Source organism: Argopecten irradians, chromosome 5 (assembly GCF_041381155.1).
Source record: "Argopecten irradians isolate NY chromosome 5, Ai_NY, whole genome shotgun sequence".
Classification (NCBI taxonomy): Eukaryota; Metazoa; Mollusca; class Bivalvia; order Pectinida; family Pectinidae; genus Argopecten; species Argopecten irradians.
The window spans coordinates 6423987-6448079 of NC_091138.1; the positions used below are offsets into that span (position 1 = coordinate 6423987).

Below are 24093 nucleotides of genomic sequence, written 5' to 3' on the forward strand. Positions count from 1 at the left end.
CCACACATTTGTTTGGTGATTTCCATTTGTTTACCACACATTTGTTTGGTGATTTCCATTTGTTTACAACATATTTGTTTGATGATTTCAGATCTTGTTTGTTTGACCACACATTTGTTTGGTGATTTCAGATCTATTCCATTCTGGGTTTCATGTTCCCTGAGGATAGTTCTCCTGCCTTCGCTCTCTTCAAATTTGTCCAGGTAGGCTGTCCCATCGTACCCATACCCCATAAATAGATAGGTAAATCAAAGAATCTTATTGAGGTTTGCTTTTCATTCATGACAGAAAAGGTAAAAAACTTGATGACGATGATGATGAAGATGATGATGTATATATCGCAGACTGTTGACGATTGAAGATGATTCTCGTTTCAGTCGGTGACAGCAGCGGTATCATTCTACTACAGTACCCATCTGTTGTTACAATGGCAGCTTCTCATCCTGGCCATCCTCGCTGTGCTGGGCACCTGGTGCTTCTGTCTTATTGAATGGAGTGCCACCAAGGCCTTCAGGGAAGGCTATCAGTCCATCGGATGACAACGACAGGTAGGTCGTTAATGCCTCATGGATAAACAGTGGCTGTAGGAGACAGTAGGGATATTGCATATTACTGTTAACATTACTTATTTTAGCAGTAGCACTAAATTAACACCTCGCTAATTATGAATCTACAGTTTTTCAATACCAGTAAATATATGCAACATTTGACAATTTAAATACTGATTTATCACTAGGTTACATTTTCTGAATCCATTTATTTTTCTTCCCTTCGTACATGAATGAAAGTGGAAGCTCCTTCACTGGACCTCAGATAACATGAATAGGCCTGTTTAATTTAGAGTATGTTGTTGGTCCTCACTAAACTATACATAGTATATTTATTGTATTTGTATATGTAAGTAAACTTTACTTAATTACTCTCTTTAAGTGTGTCTTAACATTTACTTCAGGTGTTGGTATACAACCAATGAACATTTATACATTCAGTGCTTATGTAACAATAATATCATTACATAATCCATTACCTAGGTAACAATCGACTTACCTATTAAATTTACTGCATGTAGCTAGTATTTCCAGAGAAAATATTTTGAAATACTGTGCAGTATTACAAAGATTCCCTTGTGATTTGTTTTAGAATGTCAACAGTCAGGATCCCTCCTGTGCTGCTGACGACGAAGATATTGTTACAACACATGGTCCTGAAGACAGTATGGCGAGCTAGGCATGGATAAGTGATGATACGATGTCTGTGATTCAAACTTGTGATATTTGTAATACTCTGGTATTATTGGACATTATTGGAGAATACTACTTGAAATGAATGTTGTGACAAATGATTATGTATAACTGTTAAACAATGAAGCTGAACTTTTCTGTAGTTGCTTTGTTAGATTGAAACTCTCTTTACTGTTAGGTGGTTCAGATTAGATTGAAACTCTACTGTTAGGTGGTTCAGAATGACTTATCTGGAGAGTTAAGTATTTATATTCTGTGTGATAAGTATAACAATGACTGGCAGGAGACGGCTAATTAAACAAAGTCTAAATTAACAGACAAATAGACATTCACATTGGAACATCAGAGTAGAATGTAAGATCTAGTCTACTATGGTTTAGCTATTTTTAGTAAGTGCTTGAAGTTGGTCAACATTAGACAAATTATTGAGATGTTACATGACCTGCAATTTCTGTTTTTATTCCTATCAATTAACAAAGTTTGATAGTTTAATGACCAATGTTTGGTTGTGTGAAATGTCCAGGAGTTGACTGTTCATGTGCCCCCTAGAACTCAAAAGCCTATCCCTCCACAACACCCCAAAACCTTACACTGGTGATCTCCCTTTTCAACCCTTACTGATGTTTTTATCACTCTTTAGTTTTAGAATAAAGAATGATGATGTTTGTGTTAATTAGATAATGTAGAATATCAATTTGGAGGGAAAAGAGGGCAGATTTTATAATGTTTGTATGCCATGATTACAGTATAGAATATATATTGTTTCAATGAAACCTTTTACTATGCAATAATGAAATATCTTTTGATGAATGAATATTCAATTGTTATGAATATTACTAATTATGCCGACATTCATTTTAATACCACACATATTGTATTGATTAGGAGCTATTTTAGATTTTATGAATTATGTATATTTTATCTTCACAGCATCTTATATTATAATGTATTATAGGTAAGTACAGGCAAAGTGTACCATGACTTTGTATATTGAAGATTATCAATTATGTTTGGATGTTGGAGATGGTCAGTGTTACATTGAAGCCAAATGTTTATGTATTATAAATATGGCCATACTCTCTAGACGTTGATACACATCGTAATGTGACAGATTAGTGGGGTTCTGTTGTGATAGTGGGAAAAGTTCTAGGTTTGATCATTTTTGTATGTATAAAACATTTGGTTTATACTTTCTTATTAGTCATATGTTTCTGATGACTTGGTAAAAATTACAACCAATACTGATTTTTTTCTTGCCATTGTTATATACCGGTAGCTAAGAGGGTCAAGTTGATATTCACTTTAAAGATTTGCTTTTTTATTAAGTATTTTTTAGTGCTTGGTGAAAATGAACAAATAACTGAAGTTTTATATATAATATGTGAATTGTGATATTTTGTATATAATAAATGTGTCATATTATATTTATAAATTACATGGCTGAATGATTTCCTTGGGTTCACAATCTGTTCATTTTGGGAACAGAACTATTTACATTTGTATTAGCAACTCTGTTTCCTTTTCTTGTATGAGAGATTATTTTTGTCTGCACAGAAATAGAAATTTTACTAGACCTTTCTTTTGACTAGCCGGTAAGAATTGTTTAATATTTCACTAAGAGTCATATGCCTAAAAAGCATTTTACTATTAAACCAAAAATAGTATGTATAATGTAATTAATGTGTTTCATAGTCATTACAGTCTATGTCAGACACTCTGGTTGTCCCAGATGGTAGAATTACCTAATATATGTGGTACTGTGAGAGTTACTCGGACAGGCTCTCATCATAGCTTGTCAATCATGTGTTTTCATATCAAACTTACAAATCAAATCCTCAGTACATTGTTCTACATTAAAGATTTTATTGAATAGTTTATAATCAACTTTGGATGAAACAGTAATCCTGTCATGAGAAATATGATATTGTATTCAAATCACAGCTAACTGACGACAAAAGTTTGGTGAAAACTATAAACTATAAACACCGGGAATGGCTTTAATATACTTAGAAAAATTAAAAGATTCAAACTTAAAGCATCAAACATTTGTGTCAGAGCAAAGTTAACAGATATTGCACCATTGATCATAAGCTTAACCGTCTGACTATCAACAAATGTACATATATATGATAAAGGTAAAATCATTGATACGCAATGTTACGTGTAGATGACTGTCTCCAAAACCACACACCTGTTTACACTTTTCTTTCATACCTACATGTGTAATACTGGCTGGTCCAGGGCAATACACTCATGTCGCCTGAGGCTGTATTGCATGGCTACCCATGCAATAAAACCTCGTTACGTCACAGCGTCTACAAAATCTCTATTTCTTCGGCAAAATTTTAAAATTTTTTTCACAAATATGACTGATTTTACTATAAAATATGCAAACAACGGAATTTGTGTTGAAAGTATCACGTTATTTTATTTGTATGGAAAATTGACTTCAGTCGTGGATTTCTTCGAATTTATTTCAAAATGGCGGGATATTATAGTTGTAAAATTGCAATAAAACATCGAGATATGAAAGAAAAATACTTGTTCATAAGTGGATATGAAGGATAGGGATATTCTATCCTCGGGATCACAAAATGTTGCAAAACTCTCGGCAAGCCTCGGGTTTTACTACATTTTGTGACCCTCGGGTAGAATATCCCTATCCTTCACATCCACTTATGAAAGAGTCTTATAATACCAACCCCTAACCCCAGTGATCACTTGTATACTGGTAAGGGTTTGTACCAAAGCTAACCATCTTATATTCATGTATTTGAAATTAAGTTAGATATGTTTTATTCAATGTCTTTGAATAAACAATTGTTTTTGAAATAAAAATACAAAATTTAACGAAGAAATGTGCAATCGTCACTGGCACAACAACTTTAACATAAGGTATCCATGACTGTAATTTATTTTCTCATGTTAACTTTAACTAGTTTGAATTTATTTGTGAAGATTAGAATAATTAGACAATTATTTCTTGAACAAATGATGTTTTTTTTCAATTACAGGTAGTTGATGTAATCATGTGATTTTATTGGACTAAAATCAGTTGTTTTGTTATATTATATTACTCTTTAAAAGTATTATTTGATTAAGTTAACTTTGAATGTCATGTCATGATGCAGTATAATGTAGGTGAATGTTCACAAATGATACATGCTTTATATTGTTTAGCCTACTTTGTATTGATCGTTCATTAACAAGGCTTTGTTTTCATTGTTTTATCAAAGTTCTCCACATGTAATATCATATGGAAACATGACATCATTGTAGGTTCTCAGAACCATTTCAACCTCCATTAAAGTTTCTTAAGGCAGCAACTTATACATAAAAGTATGAAAAGTATTCTGAAGTAATGACAGTATAGGTCCAGAACTTCAGAACTCAATTTGTTTGGTGTAAAATTAGACTTAAACCCCGGCAAGCTATAAATACAGTTTGTAGTGAAAAAAATCTTTTAATTTCACCCATCCACTCTGGGTGTGAATGAATTAAGATTTAAGCATACAGAGTTATTTACTCCTGTCAGCTATAACTACGAGTATTTCCTCTGACAGTGTATGAACATAATTACTTTCTTTAAAAACAAGCATAGCACTACCATATAAACATTTTATTCTGTTCCATATCTTTCCCTTTTCATAATTGCTATCTTGTCTTTGGTCATGAACTCATAACGAGTGTGTTTGATAATAACCTAGACATTGGGACCATAGGACTTATATCTGTTTCTATATCTCACGAATCACCCGATATTCACCTTTGCAATGTTTTCTGACAAATAAGATTTTATGGCTAATTTTGATTTTTCATCGTGAAAAAAAATCCCAATACAATATATCATTTCTATGTTTAATTTCCATTCATTCATTCCATTATTCAATACATTTCACTGTAGTGATAGCTCAGTACATAGTGAAAACTTGTACAGATACACTTTGTATTGGACACTAATGATTACTGGGTAAGTGAAAATAGATGATTGTATTTGTGCAATATTGTTCTAGTATACTCCATGGAATGTCAATATTTTGAGTACATTTCACGGAGATATTACTGTAAGGGTCATAATAAAACTGGTTTAACAGAAGTTATCAGCTTCTAGTTATTTGTTATAGTATTAGTTAGAATAACAGAAAATACCAGTATTGGACAATTAAATTTGGGGCGAAATTTTTAGAAAACTAATAACAGATCTCTGACAACATCCAAAAATTATTTGTCATATACACATAGTTTATATTCATACATGTCTGAGGCCCTGAGCTTAACTTGATTGATTTACTCTACTTCTAAAATATACATAACTTTCTAGTTCTGGAAGGTGTTCTATTTATGAAACACTTCTCTTCTTAGAAGTTGGGGTAATCACATTTAAAAACCATAATGAATTGGTTTCTGTTAAATCTAGATTTACCAAACTCAAGTTTTACACTATCTATGATGTATTCATTAACTTTTAAGGTGAATTCATATATGAAGTGGAACTGATTTAGCCTTATGCTCGAAAACCATTTAATGTTGAAGCAAATGTTGTGGCATATACAAGGCAAAATGCAGTTGTGTGTTGTACCTGGGTGGTTTTGTCCATCGTTGGTACAAAGTAGCGCAATCGGTAGTGCATCACACTAGTTTTTAGAGGTCCCTTGTTTACACTACAGTCAGATAACTACATTTTCTCCTCTCCTGTTACAGAATTGGCTACGTTTTCTCCTCTCCTGTTACAGAATTAGCTACATTTTCTCCTCTCCTGTTACAGAATTAGCTACATTTTCTCCTCTCCTGTTACAGAATTAGCTACATTTTCTCCTCTCCTGTTACAGAATTAGCTACATTTTCTCCTCTCCTGTTACAGAATTGGCTACGTTTTCTCCTCTCCTGTTACAGAATTAGCTACATTTTCTCCTCTCCTGTTACAGAATTAGCTACGTTTTCTCCTCTCCTGTTACAGAATTAGCTACATTTTCTCCTCTCCTGTTACATAATTAGCTACGTTTTCTTCTCTCCTGTTACAGAATTAGCTACATTTTCTCCTCTCCTGTTACAGAATTAGCTACGTTTTCTCCTCTCCTGTTACAGAATTAGCTACATTTTCTCCTCTCCTGTTACATAATTAGCTACGTTTTCTTCTCTCCTGTTACAGAATAAGCTACATTTTCTCCTCTCCTGTTACAGAATTAGCTACATTTTCTCCTCTCCTGTTACAGAATTAGCTACATTTTCTCCTCTCCTGTTACAGAATTAGCTACGTTTTCTCCTCTCCTGTTACAGAATTAGCTACATTTTCTCCTCTCCTGTTACAGAATTAGCTACGTTTTCTCCTCTCCTGTTACAGAATTAGCTACATTTTCTCCTCTCCTGTTACAGAATTAGCTACGTTTTCTCCTCTCCTGTTACAGAATTAGCTACATTTTCTCCTCTCTTGTTACAGAATTAGCTATATTTTCTCCTCTCCTGTTTCAGAATTAGCTACATTTTCTCCTCTCCTGTTACAGAATTAGCTACATTTTCTCCTCTCCTGTTACAGAATTAGTTACATTTACTCCTCTCCTGTTTCAGAATTAGCTACATTTTCTCCTCTCTCGTTACCGAATTAGCTATGTTTTCTCCTCTCCTGTTACAGAATTAGCTACATTTTCTCCTCTCCCGTTACAGAATTAGCTACATTTTCTCCTCTCTTGTTACAGAATTAGCTCATTTTCTCCTCTCCTGTTACAGAATTGGCTACGTTTTCTCCTCTCCTGTTACAGAATTAGCTACATTTTCTCCTCTCCCGTTACAGAATTAGCTACATTTTCTCCTCTCTTGTTACAGAATTAGCTCATTTTCTCCTCTCCTGTTACAGAATTGGCTACGTTTTCTCCTCTCCTGTTACAGAATTAGCTACATTTTCTCCTCTCCTGTTACAGAATTAGCTACATTTTCTCCTCTCCTGTTACAGAATTAGCTACATTTTCTCCTCTCCTGTTACAGAATTGGCTACGTTTTCTCCTCTCCTGTTACAGAATTGGCTACGTTTTCTCCTCTCCTGTTACAGAATTAGCTACATTTTCTCCTCTCCTGTTACAGAATTAGCTACATTTTCTCCTCTCCTGTTACAGAATTAGCTACATTTTCTCCTCTCCTGTTACAGATTTAGTTACATTTTCTCCTCTGGTTACAGAATTAGTTACTTTTCTCCTCTTGTTACAGAATTGGCTACTCTTTTCTCCTCTCCTGTTACAGAATTAGCTACATTTTCTCCTCTCCTGTTACAGAATTAGCTACGTTTTCTCCTCTCCTGTTACAGAATTAGCTACATTTTCTCCTCTCCTGTTACAGAATTAGCTACATTTTCTCCTCTCCTGTTACAGAATTAGCTACATTTTCTCCTCTCCTGTTACAGAATTGGCTACGTTTTCTCCTCTCCTGTTACAGAATTGGCTACGTTTTTCCTCTCCTGTTACAGAATTGGCTACGTTTTCTCCTCTCCTGTTACAGAATTGGCACCAAACTATATATCCACAGTAACATTATAGGGTCTTGTGTGTCTTGGAGAGAAAAAGACCGAGACAGAAAGTAATGTAGCAGGATCCAGACAGCTCAATAGGTATTAGGTAAACCATCTGGCATCAGGGATCCTGAGTTTGAATCTTGATCTTCAATTACAATTCCTCCTCTCCTGTTATACACGTTTCTTTGCATGATCAAGCTTCCAAGTTTTAGACTAAGTAGGCGCTGTTGATGTACAGCATAGGCTTTTGTACCTCAATACAAGTGAAATGAAATACACAAAATAAAAACAATGGACAAGTCTCCAACTGTACAATAGTCATTTTAATATTGAATGATTACATACACTAGTGCATTTCAATACAACATTGGCACAAAGATAATGACAATCACACAATAAGGTGTCTGTACATTAGAGACAATGCCATTGTTCTCACAAACATTATAACTGTGCAACAATGCTTGTATTATCATTTTGTGACCGTAAACATTGTATAAATTATGTTTTTGTTAAACCATGACTTTAATATATAACATCACTAACAGGTTTTAAAGGGAGCAGCTATAATCAACAAAATCAATGGCTTCCTACTAGACAGATACCATAGTAAATTATAACAAGGCAGAGTGGGCGATATATAATCTATATGCCAACAATTATAATCACTAAGCTGAAAAATCCCAAATCTTTGATGAATTAAAATAATAAATTACATTTATGTCATTTAAATCATTCCTAAAAAGCAGCAAAGTAATTCTGATGAACAAATCTGCTATGGAGGTGTAATATCTATACATGTAATTAAAACATATTTATAATATGAACTATAACAGATGCTGACACCAGATGACTGGGAGAAAAGTGACTAGAATTAGTAACAGCAGTGGTTAGACCCTAGATATATAACTAGTTAATTTTCATTGGTTACCGTAAATATGTTCATAAATGACAACCTAGGTAACTACAATACAGCTCTCACAATGCTGATGGGAGAAAAAGGCAGAGGTGATTTTAACCAACTGTACAAGTACATGACTATTACAACAGTTTTACACCAACATAAAACATGAAATAGTATTCCAGAGTTAATGCCCCTTATCCAGATTACACTAAATAATCATTGTGTCTAAAAATACCTGGCCTTCCTACTGGAATGTGAAATCACATATTTTCAAAACATCATTTACAATTTTTGTTTTTAATATTCAAACCTGAATTTGATTAAATGTGGCCCCAAAAATGACAATGAAATTTAGTCTATCAGAAACTAATATAACCGTATACAAACAAGTTACAAGGTGTGAATTCATAATTAAATCTGTGTATTTGTGTGAATATCTTAATAACATGAATTACCAAATTATGGATTATTTAATCTATGAGAAATTAGACTTTTATTAGTACAACAATATAAACAAAACAACTCAGCTCATTAACAGTGAATCCTACAATCACTATAGACAATATATCCATAATCTAGTATCATTACATCATCACAGATTCACAACAGACAATATAACAATATCAAAAATATTTCTATTACTACAATTAAACATTCTATTTAGCAAATCATCTTTGTAAGCCCTACATAGAACTGGCTAACATCCTAAGCTCCACCTGGCATTTCCCCACACTGATTGATACAAAAGTGACAATACTTCACTTCTTTGTTAGCTTGATAAATGATATGGGACAATTTTGTCTTATAACAAATAGTACTGGAAAATTCAGATTAACTTGATGTGATATGTGACTAAAAACAAATTAAGTAGAATATCAACATTTTTTGTTTTAATAGAAAGCTAATTTAAAAACACTTTAATATTAGAAATAGTTCTAAATACACTAATCAAGATATTTGGATCCATTTTTGTCTAAATCTCTATTTTTTGCTTTTGAGCCAAATCTTTTGATAAATATATGTGATATACCACTAATACAAAATGCTTTTCTGTTCAGTCATGATTTTGTCTTTATGTTAAACACTTTGTCCTAGTAGAGCTAGTTTAAGACAAGCCTCCTATATGTGGTTCTGTGAGGTAGCCATCAGCTACTACACTTATAACCTGACAATGACCCTACCCTGCCAACAAACAAACTCATATGTAGAGTTAGTACAAGTGAAAATATACTGTATTATCTAACTGAACTGTATGTTTTGGCATTTAGATATCATTGATTAATCCTGTAAATGAACAGAAGATAAGCAAAGCGGCAAACTGATTCAACATAACCTACAGTAGAACCTGATATAACTCATGTTTTAAATAAATGATATGTACAACAAGTGATGGTTATTTACAACATGTGATTGTACATGATGATGTGATACAAGTCCTCTATCTCATACACACACACATACGTAATACAATGTATGACCTGGCACAAAATACACCAATATGTCCATACACATACACACACACATCCCAGCCAAATCTTTATTTACTATTAAAATATGTATGATGACATTTCAATGTTATTGTTATATCATTTTTAAAATGTCAATGTCTTATTGTCTTCAAGGGAGCAATATCAAAGTTATTTCAGTAGTTACAATTACTTAATATAAAGGTATTGAATTAATTTATTTTTTAATATCATCAATCAATAATTTGAAATAATTGACCATAAATTTAGATAAGATATCTACCCGGTAACTTTAATCTCTTTTGATAAAAATGCAAGAATTACACAACAAGTCTAACTTAGTGTGCATGTTTATATGTACACAAACTGCGTAGTAAATCTTGATAAATATTTCACAATTGAATGATATCCAATAGCACATTATATAGGTATATAATCACAACACAAGTTTTAATGATGATATTACACAAGGTCTAGTAGTGTAACAAAAGGTCACATCCCTAAATCACAAAATCATCAAACTTAATTTGATGTGCAGAAGAAATCATGTAAATTTTCTGAAATAATTGGTCCTTGATTCACAAAAGCTTGTATAAAACCAAAATAAACTGTTGTAAAAAAATGATTCCTATGACAAATAACGGTGTAGTTAAAAGACTTGATACACATATAAAATAAAAGTTAGTGATCACGAGATTTGTTCGGTTTATAATGGCCCTATTACAGGCAGAACACACATCAGAACACAATTACACATATTAAAGCTAGGAGAACAACATTCTCATTAAAGCTCAAGGTATCCCTTCTCACAGACACAATCACAACCAGCATTTAAACATCTGAAACTAAGTTAAAAATATTGTTGTCAGGGAGTAGCAAACAGAATCATTGCTACAAGTTATAATTAAAACCAAGAAAATCAGGTATCACAACGCTTACAATGAAAGATACCCACAAAACTTTGTAATGGGCAATAAATTTGTTTTTGCTATACATCTTTTAAATTTTAATTAATTTTGATACCACAAATAGCAATATTAGTTATACATTTTATGATTGTATTACTGTATACATACATCATATACTTTATCTAAACAATGAATACCAGTAACATGCACTTTTAGTTCGATTTCTAGCTTTTGACTTCATATCATATGAAATCTTCAAATTTCCAAATTATATATAATGATTAATAAAATATGAAATAAATAGTTTTGCTTGGGTCAGTAGAAAGTTGGTAAATGTACAGACTGTTCTTGGGCTGATACAAGCACTTAAGATAGATGGCAGTATTCTTTCTCACCAATGTCAATATATTAAAGCTAAAAACATGTAATTGATCAAGTAAAATGAGATTCTGCAGCATATCCTAGTCATGAATTAGCACTGATTCGTTATCAGCAGCAGATATACAACAATAAAACATGTCAGTCAGAAAGGGCACTGAGATTTCAATAGCATTATATAGTAAGGTGCTTTCTCCATTTCACTGATATAGTCAAAACATTTATACATGCCTATATACCAGCAGAAATGTCACTTTTCTGCCTCTGTATGCCAAGCATCTTCCACCTATATGTACAGTACAGTTTAAGAAAAACGTTTCTAAGGATCTTGATTATGTATAACATGTTTTACCGATTCCAAAACTTTAATAAAGGTTTTGACGTACACCTCATTTTCACACCATGTCCATCACCAATTCACCACCATATCTACATGAATATTTGAACACAGAAGTAAGAAATTGTCTTGTCAACGAAAGGATCATTGAATGTGTGACACCAAATTTAAGGGTATTTAAACACCCATATGCACAAATGATACTGTCTCATTCTTCTTATTTTCTCTCATCTATTCATGTTACCAATGCCATACAAGTATATATCTTCTAGGAGTTTTTCATCAAGCTTTATAAATCCAGCAAATGAGGTCATCATTCGTGATATAGCTACACATTTATGAGCTAAAAATAAGAAGTTAAACTTATCTTTTTCACACTCAACAATCCCCCGAATTAGGTAAGAAAGGGTTGATCTCAACAGATTATTAGGTCTGATTCTCTGGAAACGTAATTCTTGGTTCCTTATTGGGGGCATAAAGGATTAGGCAAGCAAAGTATAAACACCTTGGCAAGTTTTGGGTGTAGAATTATTTGACATAAAATGAGTTTAGTACATGTCATTTTTCCAAATCATAGCATGATATTGACAAACTCATAATGTATGAAAGAAAACACCAACAGTTTAGTTCTTATATATGATTTAGAGTAAGGATATGTAATGACTGTTACATGTAGGGATATATACCTGATGAAGTACAGAATCTTTCCATGGACAAAGCATTGATATTGACCTGCTCTTTTCTCTGCCTAAATCTATTATAGCTGGAAATGGATGATCATTTCTCTTAGACCAAAAATGGAAAAGATAACCCACTATTCTATGTTATTACCCATTAAGCTATCGTACCATACCTAGTTTTATAATAACCTGTATTTAGGTGGTAGAGTGACTGAAGCCACAAGGTGTGAATTTAGACCTGACATTTTAACTGACTTCACCAGCTTTACACACAAGGTTATACCCAACAGTCATTCTCATCAACAGTCGTCCATCACCTCACTGAAATTCATCATCAGAACTTAGAAGAGTTGTCTTCTCATTGAACCTTCTGTGGGGTGTGATGGTGGAGCCATTGTTTGCTGGCTGGGTCGGTTGTCGAGGCTGGTTGCGAGCTGATGTGTTGTTACTGGTAGTGTTCAGAGTATTGGCAGCTACAGAGGAAGGGCCATTACCGTTCTGTACAGGTCGGTTCTGGTACTGGTCGTATGGCCATCCATCAGCTGCCTCCTCCTCCTGAGGAATCTTCATTCCTTGCTGAGTGTATTGCTGGTACTGGGGATGGAAGTTGTGGATGGCGTCCTGCATGATGTCACGAGGATTCATGGTTTCCTTAAGACTGCTGGAGATGCTTTGTAGCGAGACCGTGCGACCAGCTGTAGAGCTTGGCCCGGAACTGTAAATGGAGTGGGGGAATGCAAATCTTAGAGCTAAAGCAGCAAACACCATCTCGATACAGATGAAGAAGTTTTGATAGCCAGCAGATACTGTACCCATGCCTTGCCTCATTATACCATCCTCCGAGTATATGGGACTGATTGCACCGCCCTTCTCAAGAATAGCTAGCACTACCCCTGTAATCAAAACCAATGCTCATGTGAAGATTTTTACACAAAATAATGGATTCATGATCATCAAACAGTCTGAATTTTGAAAACTAATAATTATGAATTATCCTCAAATGCTGTTTTGTATTGGCTTAATCAAATGTAACAGTCTGAACTGTTTCATGACACCAGAGCTGCCGTGAACATGTATCATAGAGTAGATATCCAGGTTTTACTGTATTGTTGCTATATAAACACTTATCAACATATGTAAGGCAAGTATCCAGTAAGGTTACTTTAATGGAATTGTTCCTACTTACACTCTTATAGATATCTGATGTATGAATGAACCCAGAGACATGTACATTATGATTTTTACTTAAATATCCCATTAATCAAGAATTTACTGTTCAACCTTATTGTCCAATGGTGTAAAACCATAACTGAATATCAAAAATGTTGATATTGCTGAATATTCTTATAAAAATATTATGTAAGAGGTGCATATAACTTTGTTATGACCATTGTCTTTGTCTCATCCTTAATCAAATTTTAATTATATGCTCACCTTGCCAGAATGATAGAAAGATAACAGACTTGACGGTAAAGAATTTCCAGAGAGGGTCGTATGGACTCAGCAACTCCCTGGTGGCAAAGTAGAAGAGGAAGAGGGCGTACAGGGCCAGACTGATAGACAGGTTGTAGATTAACATGATGTACAGGTAGCCCGAGCTCGGTCTGAAAGATGCAACAGGCTATGGTCAGTTTACAATTGTACATTCAACTGATTTATATATATCACATACTCCGCCTGATATCCAGTGATTTTGCCCGTGTACTATTTTTGTATATGTCGCTGGTGTAATTATATGACCTGTGGACATTTTCATTGGTTGCTAATTGAAGTCAAGACAGAAACAATTATAAGGCAATGTCAAGAATATTGAAGTGATGTCAGGATTTCAAGGACAGCAGAACAAAATGGCAGCCTCAGCTGCATTTTTGCAATACAGTTTGATGTAGTTCTGTGATAAAAAGTATCTTAAATTTCCGTTCAATTCATGAGATTTCATGAAACTTGTCTGGAAGTTTTAATTTTTTTGCTCACCTTGGCTTCGACTTCCGACTTGTTTCATAAATCTCATATAGAATGAACATTCATTTAATATCCTGTATTTATGATATAGATTTATATAATTCTAACAATAAAAGTCTGATGAAAATATAGACTTACGAGAAGTTTCCATCTTTGTATAAGCTGAAGGCCTGTAGAACCAAAGTGATGACCGCCATGACAGGCTTCACGATACAGAACTGTAAAGTAGCCTGAAAAAACAAAATCATCCTTACAGGTTAGTTATTTACGATACAGAACTGTAAAGTAGCCTGAAACAACAAAATCATCCTTACAGGTTAGTTATTTACGATACAGAACTGTAAAGTAGCCTGAAACAACAAAATCATCCTTACAGGTTAGTTATTTAGGATGCAGAACTGTAAAGTAGCCTGAAACAACAAAATCATCCTTACAGGTTAGTTATTTAGGATGCAGAACTGTAAAGTAGCCTGAAACAACAATATCATTCTTACAGGTTAGTTATTTACGATACAGAACTGTAAAGTAGCCTGAATCAACAAAATCATCCTAACAGGTTAGTTATTTTTTTAACGATTATCCACCAATTACCGCTGTGTGAAACTTATCTTCAACTAACAATTTAAGCATTTTATACTAGAATCTCTCCAGTAGTTCTAAGTTTCTGGGGGCCACGGTGGCCGAGTGGTTAAGGTGTCCCGACATATAATCACAAGCCCTCCACCTCTGGGTCGCGAGTTTGAATCCCATGTGGGGCAGTTGCCAGGTACTGACAGCTGGTCGGTGGTTTTTCTCCAGGTACACTGGCTTTCCTCCACCATCTAACCTGGCACATCCTTAAATGACCCTGGCTGTTAATAGGACGTAAAACTAATAAAACAAAACAAATCTAAGTTTCTGCTATATTTGACAGCTGTGACCTTGAATAAAATAAAGCCACAAGCTCAATATTAGGTCTATAGGCCTCTTAGTTATTCAAAAGAAGAAGATTTTAGCATTTTGATGGTGTAACCTTGAATCAAGGTCATTCATTTGAATAAACTTGTTAGCCCTTCATCCCAGCATGCTACATGTTTAATGTGTGTACTCTGCATTTTGGTGATCGTGAAGAAGTCGTTTGAATGAAAAGATGGAGGACGGTGCACAACGGCAGACGAAGCATGATGACTATATAGGTCAATCCAGATGACCTAAATACTGGAAGGACCTGTATGGTTTATTGGTAAAACAGGAAAACATACATACATATTACATGATCCATATGATTTTATAAAAGATTAATCAACTTTAGCTATTGTCTAATTTTTTTTTAATATTCCGCAAACTTAATTAAGGTCCTGCCAGCCTTGAGTCAACCAGGTTTGACTGCATATATTGTAAATAGAACATGTGGCAGCTTCATTATTTCAATCTGATGTAAAACATTATAATAAGATGTGGCAGCTTCATTATTTCAATCTGATGTAAAACGTTATAATCAGATGTGGCAGCTTCATTATTTCAATCTAATGTAAAACGTTATAATCAGATGTGGCAGCTTCATTATTTCAATCTAATGTAAAACGTTATAATCAGATACATAAAGAATCACCAACCTGTTTACAGAACCTAAGGAAACCAATTGTATACTGCCTCCCAGAAAGGCAACAGGTACACCAAATCCAGCTGGACCTGTTGGGGTGGAAAATAGACATGTTGAGACATACATCTGATTTATAAAAAACAGAATTTGATAGAATCATTTAAAGATGATCCACCGCCGACAGAGCATAAACGATATTAATCATTTGAACAACAATTGGTGTTTAATTGGGTATATATGTGTCTAATTAACACAAAAAATAATATAAAATAATTTATTTTGCTTTTGGTGCATATTTAATCAGTACTTCATTCCATATAGGACAGAGTGCCACAAATTTTTTTCGGGATGCAAGTAGTTATTTATCGTGAAACAAAATTAGATGCTCAAACTTTTTCATGGTGGTAATGGTGTAAAGAAAGCAAAATTATTTGCAACTCCAAAAAATACTTATTTGTCTGCTCCTGTTTTCGATATATAAAAATACCATTTGTCAGCGGTGGAGCATCTCTTTAAAGTGGCATGGGGTATAAAAATGTTATCATTATTTTTTTTGTTGAAATGATGAACACATTAATTAAGAAAAGGGAAATTGTAGTATATTTACTTTATGTACTATATGTTGGTCAACTGTTTTATTAATATAAAGTAACTTTTCACTTTTTTTCCATTTTAAAACATATTATAATTTTTCAGATCCAAATATTGTGAATATTGTGCAACATGTATTGATTTTGTGCCTGTTATTCCATGTAACTGGCTCACACTTACTTGATAGGCTTTCCTCTGATTTCAGACATAATAGAGCTCTCGCCTCCAAGGTACTCATAGCACAGACTCAGGAAACTGTAGATCACAAACGCTGCAAATCACAAGAAATTGTTTATCAGCAAAATAAAACACCAATCACTTCTACTGATCCCTTACAACAGGCAACATTCTCAAAAGCCTGTCAAATTTAAATCTCACATAGAGGAAATGATTAAAAAACATTTCATTTTCCAAAGCTTTAATTTTCAATTACATTCAAATTAAAAACAAACATGAAAAGATAATGGAAAAAAATAAACAATTGATTTTTGTAGCTGTATCATCTTGCTTCCTGTACAGTACTTAATTATACTGTGTGTAAACATCAAGCTAAAGCCATGATAATTAAAATTTCAAATGTCACAAAATGCATCCATTATACCGGATAGAATCATTGTGTCAAGTCCATCAATATTTTATAATTTTTATTCTTCATCATCCAAAGTTTCTTTTGTGAAACACCTTTTTGTAGTTAGTTTTGACATGGTAACGGTAATTGAGAAATAAAGGTAATCTAAAGAAAACTTTGGGAAAATAAAAATAATGTGCTCAACTTAAATATTGGCAGTTCAATTCACCATATACCAGGTAAATAGTGAACCATGTTTCAGCTTGCTTTTATGTACATCTTTTGAACATCCATAACAAATACCATCATAAAGACGAGCCATAATAGGCCATACCCTAGCAGGCAACTACTTCACATGAGTTTGGTCTTGCACCCAGGTCCAGGGTACAGATGAGAGAGAGAGAAAGACAGAGAGCGAGAAAGGGTGGAAAAGAGAGAGAGAGAAGGGGATGGGGGACTCCCCGAGGTTAGGCTGATAATTCATGTCTACATTTAGGGTCAACATAAAGTTTCTGTTTCAAAATGTTTCTTATGTTTTCCAGGGTATAAAGGAATGGGTGTGATCATGTATACCATATATAACTATTAACCTAAGTAATTCCTTCACTTGCTTGGCTGGATATAATGAACCATTTATATGTATGAGAGACGATAGCATGTAAGTCATTGAAGAGGAGGAGAATCAAACAGGACCAAAATCAATACATATTGATTATCTAAAAACACACCGTATACTCAAGGGTGGGCTTTCAATCTCATTTGATGGTACATTACGGCTTGTTCATGCTACATACCTTCATAACAATCTCGGATGCTGTCAAAGTACACATAGTAATTGTCATTGTTGAAAAACATGAGACTGAGAAAGGAATCAAATGAGTAGATAGGGACGATGAATAAGATCCTCACAATCCATCGCTGCTCGTTAGGGCAGGTGTAGTACCGCAGGTGTAGATAGATCTGAAATATAGCAAAGTGTTTAAAATTAAGTGATATGAGATTAAAACACATTACATTCAGTGATGTCTGTCAAGAAGAAATCACAGGGCCATTGAAAATAGAACAAATTTTATTCAATTCTATTTAATTACCAGGCCTAAATAACGACAACAGGATAAGGATGATCTTCAAGTGATCAGAAAACGTCAGTAGATTGATCAAGGTTTGGATTGGAGTTTATTTTGACTTATTGTCCTATTAAGAGTATGCGTCAGTTAAAAATGTGCTAGATAAGGAGTCATGGTAAGCCTGAGTAACTAGAGAAAAAACCACCAACTAACACTCAGTACCTGATAAACTGTTCCACATATGATATCCAAATTTACAACCCAGATAATAATACATGTATTTGCAAGTAAATTTGTACATGTATACAGTCAAACCTGTCTAAGTAAATTTGTACATGTATACAGTCAGGCCTGTCTAAGTAAATTTGTACATGTATACAGTCAAACCTGTCTAAGTAAATTTGTACATGTATACAGTCAGGTCTGTCTAAGTAAATTTGTACATGTATACAGTCAGGCCTGTCTAAGTAAATTTGTACATGTATACAGTCAAACCTGTCTAAGTAAATTTGTACATGTATACAGTCAGGTCTGTCTAAGTAAATTTGTACATGTATACAGTCAGGCCTGTCTAAGTAAATTTGTACATGTATACAGTCAAACCTGTCTAAGTAAATTTGTACATGTTTACAGTCAGGCCTGTCTAAGTAAATTTGTACATGTATACAGTACCTGTCTAAGTAAATTTGTACATGTATACAGTCAAACCTGTCTAAGTAAATTTGTACATGTATACAGTCAGGCCTGTCTAAGTAAATTTGTACATGTATACAGTCAGGTCTGTCTAAGTAAATTTGTACATGTATACAGTCAGACCTGTCTAAGTAAATTTGTACATGTAAACAGTCAGGCCTGTCTAAGTAAATTTGAACATGTAAACAGTCAGGCCTGTCTAAGTAAATTTGTACATGTATGCAGTCAAACCTGTCTAAGTAAATTTGTACATGTATACAGTCAAACCTGTCTTAGTAAATTTGTACATGTATACAGTCAGATCTGTCTCAGTAAATTTGTACATGTATACAGTCAGGCCTGTCTAAGTAAATTTGTACATGTATACAGTCAAACCTGTCTACGTAAATTTGTACATGTATGCAGTCAAACCTGTCTAAGTAAATTTGTACATGTATACAGTCAGATCTGTTTAAGTAAATTTGTACATGTATACAGTCAGGCCTGTCTAAGTAAATTTGTACATGTATACAGTCAAACCTGTCTAAGTAAATTTGTACATGTATACAGTCAGGCCTGTCTAAGTAAATTTGTACATGTATGCAGTCAAACCTGTCTAAATAAATTTGTACATGTATACAGTCAGGCCTGTCTAAGTAAATTTGTACATGTATACAGTCAGGCCTGTCTAAGTAAATTTGTACATGTATACAGTCAGGCCTGTCTAAGTAAATTTGTACATGTATTCAGTCAAACCTGTCTAAGTAAATTTGTACATGTATTCAGTCAGGCCTGTCTAAGTAAATTTGTACATGTATTCAGTCAAACCTGTCTAAGTAAATTTGTACATGTATACAGTCAGACCTGTCTAAGTAAATTTGTACATGTATACAGTCAAGCCTGTCTACAAAGACCACCAAAAGGACAGAGAGAAATTGGTCTTTATAGCCAGGCAGTCTTTATACACAAGCTGAATTGTGTTGAAATTGGTCATTTCGGATCATAGAATTATGGTCATACTGTATACAGAGGTGGTCGCTAATAGAAGTTTTACTGTATGATCACTAATTCCTAATTCACATTGGGTAATCATTGGGCAAGTACAGTAGAACATGTACTACAGAACGGTATAGGAAACTATGTCCTGTTATTGGGTAAGTACGGTACTACATGTACTACAGTACTGTATAGGAAGCTATGTCCTGTTATTGGGTAAGTACGGTACTACATGTACTACAGTACTGTATAGGAAGCTATGTCCTGTTATTGGGTAAGTATGGTACTACATGTACTACAGTACTGTATAGGAAGCTATGTCCTGTTATTGGGTAAGTACAGTACTACATGTACTACAGTACTGTATAGGAAGCTATGTCCTGTTATTGGGTAAGTACGGTACTACATGTACTACAGTACTGTATAGGAAGCTATGTCCTGTTATTGGGTAAGTACAGTACTACATGTACTACAGTACTGTATAACTATGTCCTGTTATTGGGTAAGTACAGTACTACATGTACTACAGTACTGTATAGGAAGCTATGTCCTGTTATTGGGTAAGTACAGTACTACATGTACTACAGTACTGTATAGGAAGCTATGTCTGTTATTGGGTAAGTACGTACTACATGTACTACAGTACTGTATAGGAAGCTATGTTCTGTTATTGGGTAGTAGTAAAGTACTACATGTACTACAGTACTGTATAGGAAGCTATGTTCTGTTATTGGGTAAGTACGTACTACATGTACTACAGTACTGTATAGGAACTATAGGAAGTAGTTCTGTTATTGGGTAAGTACAGTACTACATGTACTACAGTACTGTATAGGAAGCTATGTTCTGTTATTGGGTAAGTACGGTACTACATGTACTACAGTACTGTATAGGAAAGCTATGTTCTGTTATTGGGTTCGTTATGTAACTACTGTTTGTAATACAGTACTACATGTACTACAGTACTGTATAGGAAGCTATGTTCTGTTATTGGGTAAGTACAGTACTACATGTACTACAGTACTGTATAGGAAGCTATGTTCTGTTATTGGGTAAGTACGGTACTACATGTACTACAGTACTGTATAGGAAGCTATGTCCTGTTATTGGGTAAGTACGGTACTACATGTACTGACTACAGTACTGTATAGGAAGCTATGTTCTGTTATTGGGTAAGTACAGTACTACATGTACTACAGTACTGTATAGGAAGCTATGTCCTGTTATTGGGTAAGTACAGTACTACATGTACTACAGTACTGTATAGGAAGCTATGTCCTGTTATTGGGTAAGTACAGTACTACATGTATACTACAGTACTGTATAGGAAGCTATGTCCTGTTATTGGGTAAGTACAGTACTACATGTACTACAGTACTGTATAGGAAGCTATGTCCTGTTATTGGGTAAGTACAGTACTACATGTACTACAGTACTGTATAGGAAGCTATGTCCTGTTATTGGGTAAGTACAGTACTACATGTACTACAGTACTGTATAGGAAGCTATGTCCTGTTATTGGGTAAGTACAGTACTACATGTACTACAGTACTGTATAGGAAGCTATGTCCTGTTATTGGGTAAGTACAGTACTACATGTACTACAGTACTGTATAGGAAGCTATGTCCTGTTATTGGGTAAGTACAGTACTACATGTACTACAGTACTGTATAGGAAGCTATGTCCTGTTATTGGGTAAGTACAGTACTACATGTACTACAGTACTGTATAGGAAGCTATGTCCTGTTATTGGGTAAGTACAGTACTACATGTACTACAGTACTGTATAGGAAGCTATGTCCTGTTATTGGGTAAGTACAGTACTACATGTACTACAGTACTGTATAGGAAGCTATGTCCTGTTATTGGGTAAGTACAGTACTACATGTACTACAGTACTGTATAGGAAGCTATGTCCTGTTATTGGGTAAGTACAGTACTACATGTACTACAGTACTGTATAGGAAGCTATGTCCTGTTATTGGGTAAGTACAGTACTACATGTACTACAGTACTGTATAGGAAGCTATGTCCTGTTATTGGGTAAGTACAGTACTACATGTACTACAGTACTGTATAGGAAGCTATGTCCTGTTATTGGGTAAGTACGTACTACAGTACTATAGAAGCTATGTCTGTTATGGTAAGTACTACTACATGTACTACAGTACTGTATAGGAAGCTATGTCCTGTTATTGGGTAAGTACAGTACTACATGTACTACAGTACTGTATAGGAAGTCCTGTTATTGGGTAAGTACAGTACTACATGTACTACAGTACTGTATAGGAAGCTATGTCCTGTTATTGGGTAAGTACAGTACTACATGTACTACAGTACTGTATAGGAAGCTATGTCCTGTTATTGGGTAAGTACAGTACTACATGTACTACAGTACTGTATAGGAAGCTATGTCCTGTTATTGGGTAAGTACAGTACTACATGTACTACAGTACTGTATAGGAAGCTATGTCCTGTTATTTAGGGGAAGTATACATGTAGACTACATGTACTACAGTACTGTATAGGAAGCTATGTCCTGTTATTGGGTAAGTACAGTACTACATGTACTACAGTACTGTATAGGAAGCTATGTCCTGTTATTGGGTAAGTACAGTACTACATGTACTACAGTACTGTATAGGAAGCTATGTCCTGTTATTGGGTAAGTACAGTACTACATGTACTACAGTACTGTATAGGAAGCTATGTCCTGTTATTGGGTAAGTACGGTACTACATGTACTACAGTACTGTATAGGAAGCTATGTCCTGTTATTGGGTAAGTACGGTACTACATGTACTACAGTACTGTATAGGAAGCTATGTCCTGTTATTGGGTAAGTACAGTACTACATGTACTACAGTACTGTATAGGAAGCTATGTCTGTTATTGGGTAAGTACGTACACATGTACTACAGTACTGTATAGGAAGCTATGTCCTGTTATTGGGTAAGTACAGTACTACATGTACTACAGTACTGTATAGGAAGCTATGTCCTGTTATTGGGTAAGTACGGTACTACATGTACTACAGTACTGTATAGGAAGCTATGTCCTGTTATTGGGTAAGTACAGTACTACATGTACTACAGTACATTGGGTAAGTACGTACTACATGTACTACAGTACTGTATAGGAAGCTATGTCCTGTTATTGGGTAAGTACAGTACTACATGTACTACAGTACTGTATAGGAAGCTATGTCCTGTTATTGGGGGTAAGTACGGTACTACATGTACTACAGTACTGTATAGGAAGCTATGTCCTGTTATTGGGTAAGTACAGTACTACATGTACTACAGTACTGTATAGGAAGCTATGTCCTGTTATTGGGTAAGTACAGTACTACATGTACTACAGTACTGTATAGGAAGCTATGTCTGTTATTGGGTAAGTACAGTACTACATGTACTACAGTACTGTATAGGAAGCTATGTCCTGTTATTGGGTAAGTACAGTACTACATGTACTACAGTACTGTATAGGAAGCTATGTCCTGTTATTGGGTAAGTACAGTACTACATGTACTACAGTACTGTATAGGAAGCTATGTCCTGTTATTGGGTAAGTACGGTACTACATGTACTACAGTACTGTATAGGAAGCTATGTCCTGTTATTGGGTAAGTACAGTACTACATGTACTACAGTACTGTATAGGAAGCTATGTCCTGTTATTGGGTAAGTACAGTACTACATGTACTACAGTACTGTATAGGAAGCTATGTCCTGTTATTGGGTAAGTACAGTACTACATGTACTACAGTACTGTATAGGAAGCTATGTCCTGTTATTGGGTAAGTACGGTACTACATGTACTACAGTACTGTATAGGAAGCTATGTCCTGTTATTGGGTAAGTACAGTACTACATGTACTACAGTACTGTATAGGAAGCTATGTCCTGTTATTGGGTAAGTACGGTACTACATGTACTACAGTACTGTATAGGAAGCTATGTCCTGTTATTGGGTAAGTACGGTACTACATGTACTACAGTACTGTATAGGAAGCTATGTCCTGTTATTGGGTAAGTACAGTACTACATGTACTACAGTACTGTATAGGAAGCTATGTCCTGTTATTGGGTAAGTACGGTACTACATGTACTACAGTACTGTATAGGAAGCTATGTCCTGTTATTGGGTAAGTACGGTACTACATGTACTACAGTACTGTATAGGAAGCTATGTCCTGTTATTGGGTAAGTACGGTACTACATGTACTACAGTACTGTATAGGA

The 24093-nt window shown here is 34.5% G+C and overlaps 3 protein-coding genes across 5 annotated transcripts in view; 2 read left to right on the forward strand and 1 right to left on the reverse strand.

The window, feature by feature from the left end:
- Positions 1-5337, forward strand: part of LOC138324234 (UNC93-like protein MFSD11) — a 32150-nt gene extending 26813 nt beyond the window's left edge. The window contains exons 8-10 of the mRNA XM_069269311.1: positions 132-203; positions 378-548; positions 1141-5337. Of these exons, the coding sequence (XP_069125412.1) occupies positions 132-203; positions 378-539 (234 nt within the window). The 3' untranslated portion in view covers positions 540-548; positions 1141-5337. The remainder of the gene's footprint in view (positions 1-131; positions 204-377; positions 549-1140) is intronic.
- LOC138322733 (carbohydrate sulfotransferase 11-like) overlaps positions 1-24093 on the forward strand; it is a 263446-nt gene that overhangs the window by 151508 nt on the left and 87845 nt on the right. The gene's annotated exons all lie outside the window — the stretch shown is intronic.
- Positions 8046-24093, reverse strand: part of LOC138322731 (transmembrane protein 184B-like) — a 33994-nt gene continuing 17946 nt past the window's right edge. For all 3 annotated transcript variants that reach the window (XM_069266801.1, XM_069266802.1, XM_069266800.1), the window contains exons 3-8: positions 17908-18073; positions 16726-16816; positions 15968-16043; positions 14511-14602; positions 13845-14014; positions 8046-13303 (exon numbers count right to left, since the gene is read on the reverse strand). In XM_069266801.1, coding sequence (XP_069122902.1) covers positions 12729-13303; positions 13845-14014; positions 14511-14602; positions 15968-16043; positions 16726-16816; positions 17908-18073 — 1170 coding nt within the window. In that variant the 3' untranslated portion in view covers positions 8046-12728. The remainder of the gene's footprint in view (positions 13304-13844; positions 14015-14510; positions 14603-15967; positions 16044-16725; positions 16817-17907; positions 18074-24093) is intronic.